This window comes from Notolepis coatsorum (genome assembly GCF_963971535.1).
Source record: "Notolepis coatsorum genome assembly, chromosome: 19".
In the NCBI taxonomy this organism is placed as follows: Eukaryota; Metazoa; Chordata; class Actinopteri; order Aulopiformes; family Paralepididae; genus Notolepis; species Notolepis coatsorum.
Genome location: NC_140183.1, coordinates 75,504,493 through 75,524,499, shown reverse-complemented (window position 1 = coordinate 75,524,499; position 20,007 = coordinate 75,504,493). Strand labels below are relative to the sequence as shown.

Here is a 20,007-nt window from a genome sequence, read left to right as displayed (position 1 = left end):
GTTCACAGTTCTGTGGGTAGCGTGCATTGTATTAGCTTGCGCTATTCATTAGCATTCTACCAAAGGTTTCATATGCTACAGTTGTTATTGTGTGTAGGGGGAAGGGTTTTGTGAGGGGGTGCCGAATAAACCCCTCCTTCCCACTTGATTGGTCAGGGGGGTTTTCTCATCTCCTGTTAGGCCAGTCAGGGCCAAGCCGTTAGGCGCCTTGGCAGGGAGGGGGGGGGGAAGGGTTGCCCTGACTCTACTCCTATTAAAAACAGGAGTTGAGTGTTGGGTTTCCCCCCATCATGGCATACGACACTACGTACGTTGCTATGACGATGGCTTCCGTGAGTTAGATCTTTACGTACGATCTGTTGTGTCAAAGTGTCGGGTTAGAGCGTAGGACTTACGGGTCCGCTACACTAGATTTTATGTGTAACTTGAGTCAGTTGGTCACGTGACTCGTAGTTGCCATGGCTTTTTCATTTTACGACTCACGTGGGAAGGCTCTCTGGGGAATTTCGGTCTAAATCCTCTGTGAAAGGGGTGACTGGATGTAAAAATGTATACAGTTTTTACCCTCGGCTGTGTAGAATGGGATTCATGTCTGTTGGTGCTTCCTTCTTTTTTATTAAAAAGTTAAAGGGTGCTTCCTTCTTTTTAATTAAAAAGTTTAGGAAGCGCCACACCCCTCTTGTCGTTTCCTCTGAGCGCCTTGGGGATTCACTGAAAGGTCTAACTAGCCTGTTCATTGATGTGGTTGTGTCCCGACGCACGCTTAAGTGCTAGCTCGGGGTGTTCTGTTAAAGATCATGCGGGTAGCTGGTACGCCTTGGTTGCTTGTGGTTGAAACAGCGTTTTTATAAAGCAACTGGGATGGAGGTTTTTTCCTCTTCCGACAACCTGTTATTGGTTATCGACGGATTCTCGTTCATATCTGGGGGATGATAACGGAATGGATCTGAACATATGTAGAGGGGTCTCACGCCCTTGGGGTGGGCCACCGAGCGCGGTTCGCACCGACCGTCTGGGTGGCGCCTTCTTTTCATGTTTTAAGATCAACACGAATATCTGCCCCTTCTCCTGGAGTAGGCATGTCGGCGTGGTTAGGGCACGGGACTGGTTCTGGTTACGCTGGTCCAGGTCAGTTAACCCGTCCGTTGTCCGCCGGGGATGCAGATCTGCTGTTCTGGTACCCTGAGGGACTTGGGCTTTTTTTGGGGGGAAAAATGCCGGGTCGGCCTGGGGTGTCACAAGGTTAGGCGTTATAGAGACCCTTGTTGGGTACTCTTTTGTACCTGGCACTATTATGGGGGCTGGTTCTCTTTTTTCTTCGCTCCTCTCTCACGCATGGCGGAGGGAGGGCTGTCGGGGTGGTCTTCGGGACCTCCTCTAGTAACCCTGTGTGCGTCCCAGGCCGCCGGGTCCGGTCCGAAGTAAAGTTCGTTGATACCGTAGACTTGGAATAACCCTTTTTTGTCTTGAGGGGTTATAGGAACAACCACCGCATAGGTTAACGACAAGGTGGTTGGTTCCCTGGTGTGTTGGAGCAGAGTCAACTCCCGGGTTACCCGGTTGAGTGTGCCCCTGCACGTTCATGACGTCTGCCACTCATGTCAGCCTTTTCTGCCTCAACCCCTCTGGGTGGGTTTTTTTTAATGGAGGCTTTGTCATGGTGATCAACAACGCCAGCATACGCCCCTTCCGCCTGGGCGGCTGTTTTCAGCTGACTCCTTTGGCGCCTGTCTCGTCCGCAGTGCTCCAGGCTCAGGTTACAGCCTGTTGCCTGGTTTCCCCGGTGCGCTGCCTGCTTCCGTTGGGTGACCTTTTTGTGTACTTACGGCCGTGCTGACTGCCTGTTCTGCAGGGTCAGTGTGCCAGGCGGTGTGCTATTGGGGGGAAAGGGCCCGCTCTTGGAGGGGCCTTATCCGAATACGCTGGCGATGTGGGGGGTGGTGTCACTAAGTGACCACCTGGTGGGGTCTTGATGCCTGGCGTCATTGACCTCTCCGGGCCCCCGTTTTCCAGGGGAACCAGTCCTTCAGTGGGTCTGGGTCTTCCTTCGCGCTCCGCTGCTACGGCCTTGCCACGGGGTTGGGTTTGTTCTTGACCCCGTGATTCTGGGGGCAGTAACGAGGTTGTTCCTTCCGTTCGTTCCCGGGTGGCATGCGGGTTGTGCGTGTGTGTAGTCGTGGGGTCAAGCCACGGTCTGCTCACCCTGTGCGTTGAGTTGCTTGAGTGCCTCTTCGCACGGTCGGATCCGTTTCCCTCCCGTAAACCTCCAATAGGGAGGGTATCCTCCATTGTGGAATTTTTTATTCAGTGCGTGTGCACGAGTGAAGTACAGTGCAGTAGTGACGCTGAGCGTCACCATTACTCACAGAACTTGGTTATAGTTATAACCTAACGTTAATTTTTCACTACCACCCTACAGAGGGTTAACCCTTTCACTACCACACTACAGAAGGTTAACCCTTTCACTACCACACAGTAGACAATTAACCTTCTATAGTGTGGTAGTGAAAGGGTTCAACCAAAAAAAATGTACAGTGTTTTGTTTTCTCAACTACGTAGGTCCTGAAAATGTACAATTCCAACTTGACATTCATACTTAAATCTTCCATTCTAGGGTTTACCAGGGTATAAAGGAGAGAAGGTATGAGACTTGACGACACACTACAGAATAACAAACATCAATCCATTGACGTTCGAATAATGTCACATCTGCCGCTTTAATCGCTGTATATTTTAACTGTATCCTATGCCCTCAGGGTTCACGAGGCGACCGCGGGGAGGGCGGACTGAAAGGAGACAAGGTAGGTTTAGGTCCTATCATAACGTTTCAGAATAGCATTGGTGTGTAAGAAGTGTTAAAGGAATCCTCCGCCCATTTTAAGAAGGTGGATCTGTTGTTTTTGTGTGGTTTTCTTATTGTTTTTTTTTGTGCTTCTATAACTGGCAATGTCACTAACTCACTTGCTCAGACAGTCATTCACTCCACTCACACTTAGCCACTCTGCCCCTAGTGGTGGCTCAGAGGCATGGCACTTTGTGTGAGACTAGTTCAATCTATGTGAGAAGTCTTTGCATCTATGACACCGTGTCCTTGTTAGCTAAGAGAGTAGAGCCCGAACCAATACTCGATTTTTAGAGCCGATATTAGAGAATAAAATAATTCTGATATTGATATATTGCCCGATATTCTTTATGTAAGGGATAATGTATAGCTACGAGGTCATTGTCGCAAAATAATTGACCGACATGGAGTTTAGAACACCGAGGCGCCTCGCCGAGGTGTTTTAAACGTCAGTGAAGGTCAATTATTTTGCGACAATGACAGAGTATAGCTATACATTATCCCGCTTATTACATGGCTAACTTACTAACAATATACTTAATTCATTTTACACCATCGACAAGACGAGATCAAATGCAGACGCAGTTGTTCTGTGGCTCTGTCAGCCCAAATAAAGTGATTATTATTATCGCCGGCAGCCGGCAGGTGTGTCTGATTGCACTGAAACAGTGTGTGTCAGTGGGCTTGATTGCTCCAGCTGCGAAAAGCAATAATCACCGGTGGTTATCAAAAAATAATTCACCGCTGTCACGGGCTATTGACCAATCACAATCAAGCATTTCGGCGAATGTTAAAACGCCATGTAATAAATATATATATATGCTATATTTAGTTGCACACCTTACTTCGTCCACTTTCAAAAACTTAAAAAAAAATATATATATATATTTAATACAAAAAGTATTATAAATTATATAAGTGAGACATTAACTGAATTATACTTGAGCTGGAACCGAACTAGTTTGCATTGCATGTTCTATTCTAAATAGCTTAATTTTCACTAATAAAATATAAATGTATCTTTATATTTAGGTAATAGTAATTTAAGTAGCAATATTTCTCTCATTTTCATTATTATCATCAACTATCCAGTTTTTAATAGTGTAACGTTTGGCTACTTAAAATCATTGAATGTACAGAGAAAGAGAGGGTCTCACGTTCAGCCCCTCCCAATTCCTCACTTTTGGAGCTCTGCAAAAATTAAACTTAACTTCGTCCAGAGGACTGCTCCCCTCCAGGGTTAGTTGAACTGTTCTGGGACCAGCTTAGTTAACGTTAGCAGCTAACGTTAGTTTAGGTTTTTACCGTGACTTGGGCATACAGGGATGGCGAGGATCAGGGGCGGGGCTAGGGGGTGCCTACTTGGGCTCAAGCCCCGAATGTTTTCTGAAAAGCCCTGAATCTACTTTTTCTTTTTTTTAAGTCTTTTTTTTTCTTTTTTTTTTTTGACAATCATTGTTACAGGAAAATATGTTTGCACCAGATTTTGCAGAAGCTAATTTCCATCTGTAGTCTATCCAGCTGCTAACTGTATTTTAGTGAGTTAAGTCTTGGTGTTATGGTAGACTCAGACCTAAGCTTTAAATCACAATCAACAAGTTGACAAAAACATAATTCTTCCACCTTAGAAACATATAGCTAAAGTACGGCCATTTATAAATCAAAAGGACGCTGAAAACCAGATCCATGCCTTTATCTCAAGCCGACTCGACTACTGTAATGCACTCCTTACCTTCTGTGGATTTGTACACTCCTACACTGGCTCAGGAGGTAGAGCAGTCGTCTGGTAATCGGAAGGTTCCCGGTTCGATTCTGGCTCCTCCCGGAAGTGTGTCAAACCCCTGATTGCTACCGATGAGCAGGTTGGCACCTTGCATGGTTGCCTTTGCTATCGGTGTGTGAATGTGTGAGTGAATGTGTGAATGTGAGGCATAAGTTGCAAAGCGCTTTGGATAAAAGCGTTATATAAATGCAGTCCATTTACCATTTAAGTGGTGTACAAATCTCGCAGATAGGATTGGTATGGTGACTTCTTTCGTACACTCCTAATGCCTGACGCAGACCGTTGCTCTTGGTACCTCTAACAATAAAACAATGATTTGTATGCCTAGAGCCTGACACAGAATGATGCTCTCATTACCGCTAACAATGAGACAATGAGAAGTGCTGGAAACCAGGGGCTAGATACAGTATAGGCTCCACACACCCGCGCCTCATCAGGGACACACAGAACCCAATGATTGACAGGTGCCACTCACAGTGAGTGACAGGTGCCTCGCACCCAGTTTGCAACAAACTAGATAGGCTTCAAATGTGTGGAATATCCCTTCGCTGTCGCCGCTATACAGGATCCTAATTTTAGCAAGTTTGCATTGTTTGCATTTTGTACTTTAGTTTTGTATATTGTATATTTTGTATAGTGTTTGGTCTTTCTTCTTTTTTTTTTTTTACTGTAAACAAAACTTGAAACTTGAACTTGACATGGAACTCAACAGTAATTCTCTTCACTGTTCTTTATCCACAGGGCACAATGGGGTTCCCTGGAATGCTCGGACAGAAAGTAAGCAGTGCAGCGACGCGAGCGCGAGTGTTTCAGTTTGCCTTCCAGAATTGAAAGTGTTAAAATGTCTCCCAAGTGTATTGTGAACGTGGTGGTTTGTTGTGCAGGGAGAAATGGGTCCTAAAGGAGAACCTGGGATCTCAGGGAACAGAGGACCCACGGGCCGACCAGGGAAGAGGGGGAAGCAGGTGAGGACAACCGTCTCTAATGTGGACGTGATGTTTTTATTTTTAATCATACACAGAAACAGATAGGGTCAACAGATGTTTGTATGGACAAAAAGATCAAAAAAGGAAAAATGGAACAAATAATGAGCAGGTAGATGGTATTTGTATATATGCATGTACACATGTAATTGCAAATGGGCATTTCATTTTTTTCTTTGAACAAGGTTTTTTTATTCGAAGATTCAATTTTCACAGGCGGGTCCCACATGGGCCAAAAGAAAAGAAAAAGAGAATAAGGCCCTCCCTCCCTCCCTTCCCCCCACCCCTATACCAGACGCGTGTAGCTTTATGACAAGCAAGCAGTGCAAAAATTTACCGTAGTGGCGTGCAGTAATGCGCCTTTCATTTTCCGCCGCCCAGCGCCCAGGTCGTGCGGAAATAGGCTGTCTATTGCCATTCTCTTTGACAAACTCTAACCTTAACCAGCTCCTTAACAGCGCCTAAACTTAACCGTTCTAACCTTAACCAACTCCGAAACAATGCCTAACCTTAACCTTAACCTTAACCATGTCTAACCTTAACCGGCGAAAGAATACACGTTAAAAAAAAATCACGTTAAAAAATATTTTCGATGGGATTCGAACTCGCCAGCAAACGAGCCATAGGATCCACAGCCATGTGGCCTTGCCAATTGAGCTATTTCTAGATACTGAATAAGGGGCGGTGACTTATATATATTGAGCTCCGCTCGTGTCGAACCAAGGCGGGATATCATGCGCATGCGCGGGCACGCCGGCGCACGCACGCACCTGAGCGAGCACGCCGCCGCCGGTGCACGCACGGTAGCATTTGTCTAAGCGGGGCCTGAAAAGAAGGGCGCTTTACCGCACTGGCGTGCGGTGACGAATGCGGAAGCATTTTTGCACTGCTTGCTTATCATTAAGGAAAACGCATACCAGACAGAGTCATTCTAATATAAAGCATTTATTATTTTTTTTTTTTTTTTTTTTAGCTTTTAAATCACCAGACAGCAGTGACATATGCATCTCTTGCATTCTGTATATAAAGAAAAAGAAAAGTAAGAACACAAAATAATAGAATAATAAGCTGAGAGACTAGGGCTATGGTTAGACTAGTGTATTCCTGGCGTTTTTTTATACGTTTTTGACGACGTTTGATGTCCTATCTACACAGAAATGCGTTTTTTGGCGTTTTTTTGTGGATACGGCTGAAACGCAAAATTGTGTTTGCGTTTGGAGATACGCAAAAAAAACGCTTCGACAACAGCGTGTAGTCAGAGCACCGTGCAGAGCAGTTGTTGCGAAAACGCCCATGCGCAGTAGATACCATCTGCGTGCCCTTCCGGTGACAACAGTGATGTGTGTGTTTGGGACAGAGGCACAGAGCTCCGTGTCCCAAATAGCTTCAGCTACCATGTGTTGTCAAGTTATTGTTATAAGGACCCCAGTCCAAGCTACAACAGTCTGCATTCCCTTAACAATTGTTTGTATTGAGCCGTATTGTATTGTACCCATATGCAATATGTTAAATAAAGTTTACATCCATTCATTCTGCTAGCATTACCGATTGCATGAGCAGCTGGCTAACGTGAGCTATCAGGATTCAGACCCTGTTAGCTCAGAGTTCCTCTTTCAACTTAACAAGCATTAAACAAAATGGCCCAGTCATCTATTCACCTTTGTTTAATACACACAGCGTTGTCTCTAATGTTATCTAACTACTGATAGCTCGCGATATCATCAGTTTTGTTGCTGGCTAAGTAGCGTGAGCTAACGTTAGCTTCTAGCCACAATGCTATATTGTTATAATGGCATACTCCATTGACGTTAGCATGCAGCTAACAATGCTACCGATCGTTTTTTAGACTAACTATCCGCTCTTGGTGGTCACTTGTGTTGATGTTAGTTTTGTTTCATCAACAAATGACAGGCAGAACACACAGTGGCTGCGGTTACATGGTGACTTTTAATTCCGAATTATAACTTCGGAATCAAATCATTCGGATGTAAAAAAAAATCATGCGAGTTTACATGTCAAATCTTAATTCCGACAAGGTGTTTACATGAAAGTCACTGGCTGCGTTTACATGGACAGTTTATTCCCCTTTTCATTCGGAATTAACGTTAAATCCTATTTAAAGTTATCATGTAAACATCTGAAAATACTTAATTCCGAATGAAAATGGCCATTCCGAAATAAAATCCATTCCGATGTAAGTGGCCGGTTTATTCCGTTTATCATTCCGAATTAAAGCTTTTTCTGTCCATGTAAACGCTTTTTCGGAATTAGTTCCCCCCGGTCTTTCTGCACATGATCGTGCATAGGCTACAGTACACATAGATGATCGCGAACAGGGGCACATATTGTTCCATAGCATACGCCTTCAGTTGATCATGACAAATCCTCTCTTACCTTGACGATTAAAAAGCCTCCATAATTTAGTAAATAAAGCTGTAGCCAGCCAGCTAGTATTGATGCTATACAAAATGCTATCCACAAAATGCTATCCACAAAATAGCTACATAGCAACTAACAACAATGGTATCCTGAGGTAACGTTAGATACAACGTTTGCTAGTCGAAATGACTGGACACACACAGGGACAAGTTAAACATCAATCAATTAATTTATTCCAACAGGTAGTTTGAGCTGCATGTGAGCCGCGGTCTTTCTCTCCTCTCCTTTGGAAACGAATGATGATACGTTAGCTAGAAAAAGCACAGAACCGGCCGGCAAAAGTGAAGCTGCTAGCAACAGACACTATAATACTTCCGTCGCGGGATTTCAAAATAAAAGAGCGACGTCTAAAAGCACCGTAAATAGGTTTATTTTGTACATTATCTAACGTTAACACGAACCTAAACTAACTTTAGATTAGTTTAGGTTCGTGTATAGATATATATATTAGATATTGTAAAGAATAAACGTATTTACGGTGCTTTTAGACGTCGCTCTTTTATTTTGAAACCCCCCGCCCGGAAGTAAAAATTATGCTTATTTGTCTGCTTGTATCAATGGGTTGCTACATACGGGGTACAATGTTACATAGGCTGTGCGTCGATGTTGCAGAAGCATAAAGGCCTGCAACACCTTTGCTTTGTCGATGTTGTGGTGCAGTTGCTTTGAAGTTGCTGTAGCATTTAGAGGCCTTTAACGTTAGCAGAATAGACACACCGAGAGTCTGGTTAATGTTGTTTGGTACGCTAGCACAGTAGCTGAGAATACCGGTCGCAGCTGTTTGTTTACTTCTGGTAAACGTAATGACGTTAACATCCTGTTTACGTTTACCCAATCAGAAGCCTTCCCAGCCCCAAACCTTACGATGACTCGAAAACTCCCGATTAGACAGTGTGAATGTATCCGTTTTGTTTATTGCACTTTTATTAGGCTTTGCTGAAAAATTATTGCTGCATTGAGTAAATACAAGATGGTGGCGCGGCATAGGCGCCTGCCTTATTGACATTTTCTTTTGCTGGAGCTTCCACCAGGAAGTGTATTGGCACATTCGTTCTGATTGGTTGAAATTGCCTTCATGTTTGCCACCTACTGCCACCTACTGCTTTGGCAGTGTACTACATCAGTGTGCTCTGGTGACAAAAACGAAAAAAAAACGAAAGTGTGACTCGAGGCGCATGACGTCGCGGCGATACGCGGCGATACGTATAAGAAAACAATACGAAATGATACGAAAGGTGTAACCTCAGCCTAGGAAGCAGGGGCGTTTTTAGGGTTAGAAAACATTGGGGGCTTCAGCCCGGGGGGGGGGGGGGGGGTTCTTTTTTAAACACAGAAATACGCAATTTTTGAGTAATTAGAGATGAATACTGAAGAACTAGAATCATTAGAGGTTCTCAAAGTGAGGTCCATGTCCATGAGAGGGATCTGGGCAGTCCCCATAGAAAATTCAAAGTTAACAGGACCAAATCATCAGTTTCTTATTTATTTATTTAACCTTTATTTAGCCAGATAAAACATTGATCTGGTCCAAGAGGCCCCAACAGGAGTACAAATATACATATATACACATATATATACATATACTGTACATACATACACACATATACACCAATAACAAAATAAAAACACAGTTAAGAATCATACACATAAGCAAATAAACAAACAAACAAACATATGTACAGCCTACACAGTAAATTTCACAGAGTAAATTTTACTCAAACTGAGTACATTTTACTCAAACTGACTCAGTTTGAGTAAAATTTACTCTGCGAAATTTACTGTGTATGTACAAAAGAAATAAACAGTTCATCTCTAGTCTTTACAGTTTTCTTCAATTGCATAAACACTCAAATCAAAAGTATTACACAATTATCAAAACCTTACACTCAAGGAGCAAAACATAGGCCCAGATTTGCACCCCTATAAGCACAATGTCAGCCTCACACTTTTTGCAAAACAATACACACAGTGATTTACTAAACACACTTGCATTACATTAGACACAGAATGTCAAATTACCACACATATGAGCCAATTGGTTAAACACAGCCATCAGATGCACAAACACACCATTGCTTAATTGTAGATACACCAATCAGGTTTAAGCACTATAAAAATGCAGCAGGTGAGTTCACCTGTCTTTAACCAAAATGGAAGGAGAGTGAAGTACTGTACACAGAGAACGTGAAAATATACAATACATTCACCAAACACTACACAAGACAACCAATGATGCAGACTGATGAAAATATACATTTTCTCCCATTTTCCCAAATCACAACAAAAAATTCTCTTGCCAGATCCAGCTAGGCAAAGAGATAATGTCTAGTATTTTCTGTACTCTATTTCAATTTTTTCAAAATTGTTTTTGTTTTACTGTAATTTTAACCTGTACTGGATACAGTATTTTATGTTTGTCTGATATTTGCTGAGCTTACAGTGTTATGCACATAGTAGCATGAAAACTGGGACATGTTTTGTTGTGATTCTCCATGTTGAAATGTTGACTGATTTGGTTATATGGAGAGAAAATTTATATTTTCATCAGTCTGCATCATTGATTTGGGTATATGGAGAGAAAATGTTTTTTTTTCATCAGTCTGCATCATTGATTTGGGTATATGTAGATAAATAAATTACTACAGCATTAGTCTACAGCATTGGTCTTGTGTAGTGTTTGGTGAATTTATTGTATATTTGCACATTCTCTGCATACTTCACTTACAGTACTCTAATCACTGAGAAGTAGAATTGCTAAATGTGTTTTAGGTTAAGCACAGCAGTGTGTGTAACTGGTTCAAACAGAATTAAGTCATATGAAACATGTGTTTCATATGGTAACAAAATGTAGTTTTTATAAATTAGTGTATGGTTTTGACAAGTGTTTAATTTAGCAAAGGATCTGAGGTGTTCTGATAATTGTGTGTGGTTGTGCTAATTGTGTGTTTTGAAACACCAGGCCCCGTTTTCAAAATCATGCCGCAATCGAAAAAAAACTGTATTGTGTGTTTCATTATATACATATGTTTCAGTCTTCTCATAAAAAAAAGATTCGATTTTTGGGTCTTTTCCTGCCTTTGGTCCGCTTTGCATTCACATCTCAAATGAACCGCAGCAGGGTTCACTTGTAAGAGTGAATGAGCTTTCACACCACCCCAAACCAACCGGACTATCCGAGGAAATGAACCAGGGTTCGATTAAAGCTTATTATAGTTTATCACAGTATCATGAGCATGTCTTTGTCAGTGGACACTGGACATGGGTATGTATGGCTCCAGGTGCTGCTGCGTTAAAGTGCACATCTTCAATACCTATCTGTACTATTTAAAAGCACAGTGCAGGACACACTCAAAGGTTATCGCACCTCAGAGATGGCAGTGGACATGTATGACAGGACAAAGGCCATATGTAATGGCCTTTGGATTGAGGAACATACTACCAGCCAAAGGAGGAAGCAGAAAAGGATGGACGAGTATGTAGTTAAGTCATCTTGTGGCACAAGCTCAGACCTCAGCTCAGGAGATCAGCTGAGACAGAGACTGTTCTATCCAGTCGTCGACAGAATGCTGCAAGAGCTTGAGAGCAGGTTCTCATGAGTTGGATAACAACTTATGAGAGGCATACAGGCATGTTATCCAGCCTCAGACCAGTTTCTGTCAGTGGAATTGCTGCAACCCCTCGCCACACATTACAATATCCAACTATTGCCAGAGGAGATCACAGTTGCAAAGTGTTTCCTGGTCAGGACAGGCAGAGATGCAGTCCATACTATCCAAAGTGTCTTTAATATAATGCATTTGATTTATAAGGCGCCTTTCAGGACACTAAAAAAAAAGTCCACAAATCGGTGAATGAAAAAATTATAGGATCAAATGAAAACTACTTACTAAAACTGGATGTTTAAAAGTACTTAAATCCAACAAAAAATACCAAACACTAACAAACATTCAGCACAGACAATGTAATGGGGATGCTGACATCTTAAAAAAATAAACAAATTTCTTTATTTTCTTTTAAGCTCCAGGGCTAGGAGAAAAAAATCCGGGGCTAAAGCCCCGGAAGCCCAGGGCTAACGACGCCACTGCTAGGAAGGCCAGTCAGATCGCCTCTGTCACATTATCCGCTTCCATACCGTCAAAAAAAGTTAGGAAAGGATCCCAAATATTGTGGAATTGTTCGGTACAACCTCTGACAGTATACCTGATCTTCTCCAGTTTGATATGATGCATGACCTCTCTCATCCAGTGGCCGTAGACAGGTGAACCTGGGTCCTTCCATTTGAACAGTATTAGCCTTCTGGCCAATAGTGAGCAGAAGGCCAACATTCTAGATTCCCACCATCTAAAGTGGATGTCCGTTGGGGCCCCTCCGAATAATGCAATATATGGAGATGGCTCTACTACCTTTCCAAATATCTTAGAGAAGGTGTCAAAGATGGTCTGCCAATAGGTGTGCAACTTCGGGCACGTCCAGAACATGTGGAGCAGAGTGGCCGGAGCCTGTCTGCAGCGGTTGCATAAGATAAGATAAGATATTCCTTTATTGATCCCCTTGGGGAAATTCAGGCATCATAGCAGCATGGGGGAAGGGGGGGGGGGGAGTACAGGTAGTAAAAACAACACAAGCAGTGTAGACAAATAGGTCAATATAATTTACTATCTAACTCAGGGGTTCCCAAACTTTTCAGGCCGCGACCCCCAAATAACGGTGTCAGAGAGCCGCGACCCCCACTATTATAGGAGGAAAAAATAAAAATAAAAAGAGGGTCTATGTCAGGATATATTTTAGAGAGCCTGTCTTTAAACCAATGCAGTCGGTGTACAATTTTAAACTGGATAACAGCATGTTTAAGGCATATGGAGGACGAGAAAATCCCCTGTATTATTTTGTCCCATGTGTCCTCTGTGATTGGCTCATCTAAGTCGGTCTCCCATCTGCCCCTAAGGAGATCCAGAGGTGTCAAGTTTCTTCTATTATGTAATTCGTAGATTCTGCTTATAGCTTGTTTCTGGATCAATTTACAGTTCAGGATTGAGTCTAAGAGAGAGGCAGGAGGACACAATGGGTAGCAGTCCGAGTTTGAAGTTACAAAGCTCCGGAGTTGCAAATATCTATAGATGTGTGACCTCGGGATTTTGTATTTCTGTACCAGCTGTTCAAAGGAGGCAAAGCTGTCGTCTATATAGAGGTCAGACAGTGCAATCACTCCACTTCCAGCCCAACTGTCGAAGGCCTTATCCATCATTGAGGGGATAAACATGTGGTTTCTTGTGATTGGTGCAGCAAATGATAGTTCCTTAAGGGAGAAGGTTCTTCTAAATTGGTTCCATACTTTTATCGAGTGAATGACAACTGGGTTAGAGGTAAATCTAGACATGGGCTGTGTGAACAGGAGTTTAGCGCATAGCAAGGCAGACAGGGAGGTGGATTTAACCGACGCCCCCTCCAGTACTGTCCACCAGGGGCCTGTGTCCTCGCCCTTTACCCAGTATAATAATGATTTTATATTCGCTGCCCAGTAGTAGTACATAAAGTTGGGAAGCGCCATCCCACCCACTGCGCGGGGTCTCTGCAGCATAGTTCTTTTTATCCGGGCGGTTTTTTGTTCCAGATAAAGGAAGATATCTGGTTATTTATCTTGGAGAAGAATGTCTTAGTCAGAAAGACTGGAAGACTCTGGAATACATATAAAAATGTTGGAAATACGTTCATCTTTATTGTATTGATTCTCCCACCCAAAGAGAGTGACAGGGGGTCCCAACGTTCAATATCCTTCGTCAGTTTAGATAATAAAGGTTGATAATTAGCCATATATAGGTCTTTATGTTCATGCGTGATCCATATCACGAGATACTTGAACTTTTTATGGCTGATTTTAAACGGAAATGAGCTCAGAGGTGTCCGACCCGTTACGGTTCCGACAGGCATCAGTTTGCTCTTTTGAATGTTGATTTTGTAGCCGGATATTTTGCCGAAGTCTGCAAGTAGGGACATTAACTGAGGGAGACTGGTTTGGGGTTGTAATATATACAACAGCATGTCGTCCGCGTAAAGCAAGACTTTATGCTCCGAGCCCGCACGCATGATCGCTTTGATATCGGTGTTCTGTCTCAGAGCCAGCGCAAGGAGCTCCATTGCGATCGCAAAAAGGAGTGGAGATAAGGGACATCCCTGTCTCGTACCCCTATGGAGTTCAAAGTAGGTGGATAGATTGTTGTTGGTGCAAACGGCAGCCATCGGAGATGTATATAGAATTTTAATCCAAGCTATGAGTTTAAGGCCAAATCCAAACCTCTTCAGTGTGTGAAAAAGATAGCCCCACTCCACCCGGTCGAACGCTTTTTCAGCATCAAGGGAGAGGACCACCTCAGGTGTTCCGGGTGGAGAGGGGCTATACAGGATATTTAGGAGTCGTCTGATGTTAAAGAAAGAGTACCGGTTCTTGATAAAGCCTGTTTGATCCGGTGAGATAATGGAGGGGAGAACCGGCGAGCCAGTACTTTAGCGAGGACCTTGACATCGGCATTAAGGAGGGATATTTGACGGAACGAGCCGCATTCAAGTGGATTCTTGTCTTTCTTAAGGATTAAGGAGATAACTGGTTGGCGCATGGTTGGAGGAAGAGAATTTGTTGAGAATGATTCATCGAATACGAATAGCAGCAGCGGGGATAGCTGGACTGAGAATTTTTTGTAAAAGTCTGTAGGGTAGCCGTCTGGCCCCGGGGACTTGCCACTTTGCATAGATCTAATTGCTGATGCAATCTCCGCGACCGTAAGGTCCTCCTCCAGATCTGCGGCCATCTCTGGGTCGACTGTCGGGACATGAAGGGTCCTATAAAAATCATCCAGCGTGGAGGGGCCCACTTGCGAGTCCGAGGTGTATAACGATTGGTAGAAAGTTTGAAAGCATTTATTAATTTCAAGGTTGTCAGTGGCTTTTGAGCCCCGCTCGTCATTGATAATGGGGATGGTCTGGTTGGCGGTTCTTTGTCGCAACTGATGGGCAAGTATCCGTCCGGCCTTTTCCCCGTGTCCATAGTACCCATGTCGTGATTTAGTGATGAGGTATTCAGCCTGTCGTGTTGATAGGAGATCAAACTCAGTTCGTAGTGCCATACGTTTTTTCAACGTGTCAGCTGATGGCGAGTGGCTATGTAATCTATTTAGCTCCAGAATCTCGCTTGTCAGCGGTCTAATGCATGCCGTGTTTATCTTCCTTTGGTTGGCGCAATATGAAATCACCTGCCCCCTTAAGTACGCCTTCAGTGACTCCCATATAGTTAAAGAAGACATTCCAGGGGTCTGATTAATGTCGAGAAATAGTGCGATTTCCGAGGTGATGAAGCTTGTGAAGGCTTCCTCCGACAGGAGCAGCGGGTTGAGTCTCCACTGGCGGTGGCCAAGCTGTGTATTGGGGATACTCATTCTCATAACCAAGGGACCATTGTCCGAAATAACTATCGCTCCATAGTCACATTTGGTTACGAGGGAGAGGAGCCTTTTATCCAAAAGAAAGTTGTCTATGCGCGAAAAGGTGTTGTGGACCGGGGAGAAGAAGGAATATCCTCTGGATGTAGGATTATGAAACCGCCAGACGTCAGCTACCGCATATGATTTAAGAAAGAGCTGGATTGCGCGGGCTGATTTAGACAGAGGGGCCCTTCTGGGCGAGCTACGGTCCAGCACCGGGGAAAGTGCGCAATTCATGTCGCCGCCTAGGATGAGATGGTGCGAGGTCATAACTGGTAGGCGAGAAAAAAGGCTGGTGAAGAACAAAGGATTGTCCCAGTTTGGCGCGTAGATATTAGCTAGAATGACCGGGAATGAATGGAGCTTCCCCACCACTATGATATAGCGCCCAGCGGAGTCAGCCTCTACAATTGACATAGTAAATGGTGTGTTTTTATCAATTAATATGGCTGCTCCTCTGGCCCTTGAGTGGAAGTTGGAGTGATACATCTGTCCCACCCCCCCCCCCCCCCCCCCCCCCTAGTCGGGCATGGTCCGATGTTCTTAAGTGTGTCTCCTGAAGAAATGCTATATCCACGTTGAGTTGTTTTAGATGTGTAAGTACCTTCTTACGTTTTACTGGGTGATTGAGTGATTTAACATTCCCACTCACGAAATTGACAGAGCACCCGTCCAACCCTACGGCATCACCTGTGTTGATCATAGTAGACGAGAGAGGCCATGCATCTGGAACCTAGAGAGAGCTCAGCACAACTGCAGGTAAAAAGCAAAACAGATGTCTGATCGATTAAGCATGTTGAATGTACAAGTCTGGTAACCCCCCCCCTGACACCTATAAAAAACAAGGTGCCCAAAATACCCTTCAGAAACTAATCCACACATAAAGTGCTTGTGTTGGAAGTTCTCTATAGAGCCAGCTGCTCAGGCCCTCGTTGAGCCCCTTAGGTAAAACAAAACAATTTAAAAAAAAAAGATTAAAAAATTAAAATTAAATAAAAATAAAAATAAAAAGCAAAGGTAAAAGTTTTAACTCAGATCTTGGTACTATATGAAATCTTCAGTTGTCCAGTGAGGTACACCCAACCAGGTAAGGTAATATAGGTGGCAACGTTACACGGTAAGCATAGCAGTAATATATTAACATAAACAACATCACATAAAGCAGGCCCCAGAGTAAGGCCGAACACCATACTCCCAAACAAGGGCAACCAACGTGCCCCGTTAAACGCAGAGATGGGTGCCTGGTTGGGTGATCTAGAACAAATTGGAAGAGGCGTGGGGGTGTGGGTGTGTGTATGTGTGTGTGTGTGATCGTGCGTGTGTCGATGTGTCTATGAATGGGTGTGTGTGTGTGAGTGTGCGTGGATGTATCGGACACACCCGGGGTGCAAGAGTATGAGTGCGTAGGTGTGAGTGTATGGGTCTATGCCCATGTGTTTGTGCAGTATGTAAACGTGTATGTGTGTCTATGTGTGTCAGTGCATGTGCGTAATATGCGCCTACGTGTGTGTGTTATGTCTAGATAGTGTATCCATTAGGAGTGCGAGCGTGTGCGTCAGCGTAGGTGTGAGCGTGTGTGTACATGTTTATATGTCTGTATGTGTATACACATATTGTCCTATTGGAGCCAAAATGATACACTGTTTATATCACCTGTACATCATAAGTGGCTGTTAGTGTAGGCTCAGAGATCCGCTGGATGTTGAGTGAATTGTATAGCTTAATAATAACCAGTGGTAAACTCTCGAAGCTGGGTGTGTGAGTTACTTAGCTTGATATATGGTATCCAGTGGCGCCCACTTAATGCTAGGCAGGCGATGCTACACATAGACCATCACACAGTAGACACTACAGTAGCCTCTATACATAATGCCCTGTTGAAGTTAAAGTGATACACTGTTCACATCACCTGCATATCACAAGCAGCATGCACACATTGATAGATCTCTCCTTTCTATGTGGTCTGTCGATATAGGATCACATCTCCGTGTTCGTGTGTCAATGTATAATGTGTGTGTGCTAGGGAGTGTGCGTGTGAGTTGCTACATCATGGCACTGAGAAGAAGAAAAAAAAGGAGAGAAAAAGGACATGACCAGCTTGTGACTCCTAGAGAGAGAGATGGGCGCCTGGGTAGAGATTAGTTATTAGCTTCGTTGTGGGGATAATTTCTGGCTGGCATCTCTCTCTCTATAGGCCTTTCATTTTGAATTCTACTTGGGTAGGGTCAGGAATTCGCTGGGGATTGGTGAGTTACTTAGCTTGATATACAGTATCCAGTGGTGCCTTCTCAATGCTAGGCAGGTGATGCTACACGTAGATCATCACACAGTAGACATTACAGTAGCCTCTATACACATATTGTCCTGTTGGAATTAAGATGATACATTGTTCACATCACCTGCATATTATGAGTAGCACGTACACACCAATACATCTCTTCTTTCTATGTGGTCTGTTGATATAGGATCAGAGATTTGCTGGATGTTGAGTATGTTATCTAGCTTAATAATAACCAGTGGTAAATTCTTGAGACCGGGTAGGTGGATCATTACCCTAGATTGTTAATTAGCAGGTTGTACAGTGACCTTTTAGCAAGTAGTAACCCGTTGAGGACAAGATAGCACATCATTCACAATATCTGTATGGTACAGATATAACATATAAATATCAGAGTATCTCCCCGTTCTGATCAAAAAAGTTTATAGTGGTGTGCAGAGCAAACAGTATCTCGAGAATCCTTAATTTCCTCTTTCTCAAGAATGCTAGCATTGTGTGTACCAAAGGTAGCCTACCCGACCTCTCCCGTTGCTGCATGCACAATGTTCTTTCTGATGTAGCCCATCGCTTCACTTGCATCGATGAACTCTTTGTCTTCTCCCTTTTACGTGATGCGAAATACCATACCGGGTGTCCTCTCGGCCTCGTAGTAACTTCCTCACCTCCGTGAATGCGGCTCTGGCTTTGGCGACGCTCGTGGCATAGTCCAGGAAGATTGCAATAGTCACTCCGTTGGCCTGTAATGGAGCCTGGGCGCGCGCCCGGCTCAGCACCTCGACACAGTCTTGATAGTAGTGAAGCTTAGCCACAATGGCACGTGGCTTCCCGTCCGTCCTCTTCGGCCCAGTGTTCTGTGCGAGCGGTCGACCAGCACCTCATTATCCATTCGTAGCAAGTCCTTCAGTAGTTTTGAGACCGGCGCTGTGGAGCTCGAGCCTTCCGTCTCAGCTACTCCTAGTATCCTTACGTTACACCTCCTCATTCTTCCTTCCATGTCCTCACACTTTCCCCTGAGACCGGCCACCTCTGTCTTTAAGTCTTTGACTGCGGTTTGTAACGTTACCACCTCGTCTGACCACGTCGAAAGACCGTCTTCCATGTCCTTAATAGAGGCCCCCATTTTGTCCACCTCCTCGTGGAGTGCCGCAATACAACTTCGCATTTCCGCTTTCATCTCTTTCAGATCGTTTCTAATAAGGTTGAACTCTTTGGAAAGTGCACCTTTCAATTCTGATTTTATTATCGCTGCGAAGTCCGATTTTAGCGCGAGGAGAATCTCCGCCTTCAAGGCTGCGGTGTCCACGCCGGGCATCTTTGGCGATGTGGTTAGCGGCGGCTTGAAAATGGGACTGGAAGTCGAGGCTTTGTCGGGCCTACTGGAGGCCGGACCGGCGTATTTGTATTTACGTAGGTTCGCCACCATCTGTCCCCTGGCTTAAACAATGTACCCTGAGTAAAATTCACCCAGTTTTGTGAAGTAGAAAGCTTATTAAATTAAAATGAAGTAGAGACTCGACGAGAGCTAGAACAAACCGCGTGCTACCCCATTGCCAGCCTAGCCACGCCCCGGGCATCTCATTTTAGAATGGAATGTGTATATATACAAACATCTGATTACATATTATATAGCTGTACATTATACATAGAGATAATGATAATAATAATAATAAACTTTATTTGTATAGCACCTTTCATACAATAATTGCAGCTCAAAGTGCTTCACAGCAGTAAAAAAGACACAGGCAAAAATGAGCATGTAATTGGCAGATCAAGAGCAATTAGCATAAAATAGACAGCAGCTAAATAAGTAAGAATAATGCATAGAACATTAAATCACATAATTTTCATATTAGGATCTAACATACATATACTGTACACATGGTAAATAATTCATTTCTACACATATACTGTAATCAGCATAATAGGTATACATACACACATACATAATTTTCAAATACATAATATACAATAACACACATCACATACGACACACCCATACATACGTGTGGATGTGATGTTGTGTAGTATGGTGCCATGCGGTTTTGATTTGATTGTTTGATTTCATATCACATGAAATGCCTTCGAGATGTTTTGATCTCTGGAAGGTGAAGTAAAGATTTTTGTTGTCGTGGATGCCGGAGGAAATCATTCGCTGGTCAATAGTAGGTTGTTACAAATGTATTAGGTTAATAACAGGAGATTCCAATCCA

General features: G+C 43.6%; 1 protein-coding gene across 1 annotated transcript in view; it reads left to right on the top strand.

Moving 5' to 3' along the window:
• Positions 1 to 20,007, top strand: part of colq (collagen-like tail subunit (single strand of homotrimer) of asymmetric acetylcholinesterase) — a gene marked incomplete at its 5' end in the record, with an annotated part of 44,662 nt that overhangs the window by 13,685 nt on the left and 10,970 nt on the right. The window contains 4 exons of the mRNA XM_084336706.1: positions 2,615 to 2,641; positions 2,757 to 2,801; positions 5,367 to 5,402; positions 5,510 to 5,590. Coding sequence (XP_084192832.1) covers positions 2,615 to 2,641; positions 2,757 to 2,801; positions 5,367 to 5,402; positions 5,510 to 5,590 — 189 coding nt within the window. The remainder of the gene's footprint in view (positions 1 to 2,614; positions 2,642 to 2,756; positions 2,802 to 5,366; positions 5,403 to 5,509; positions 5,591 to 20,007) is intronic.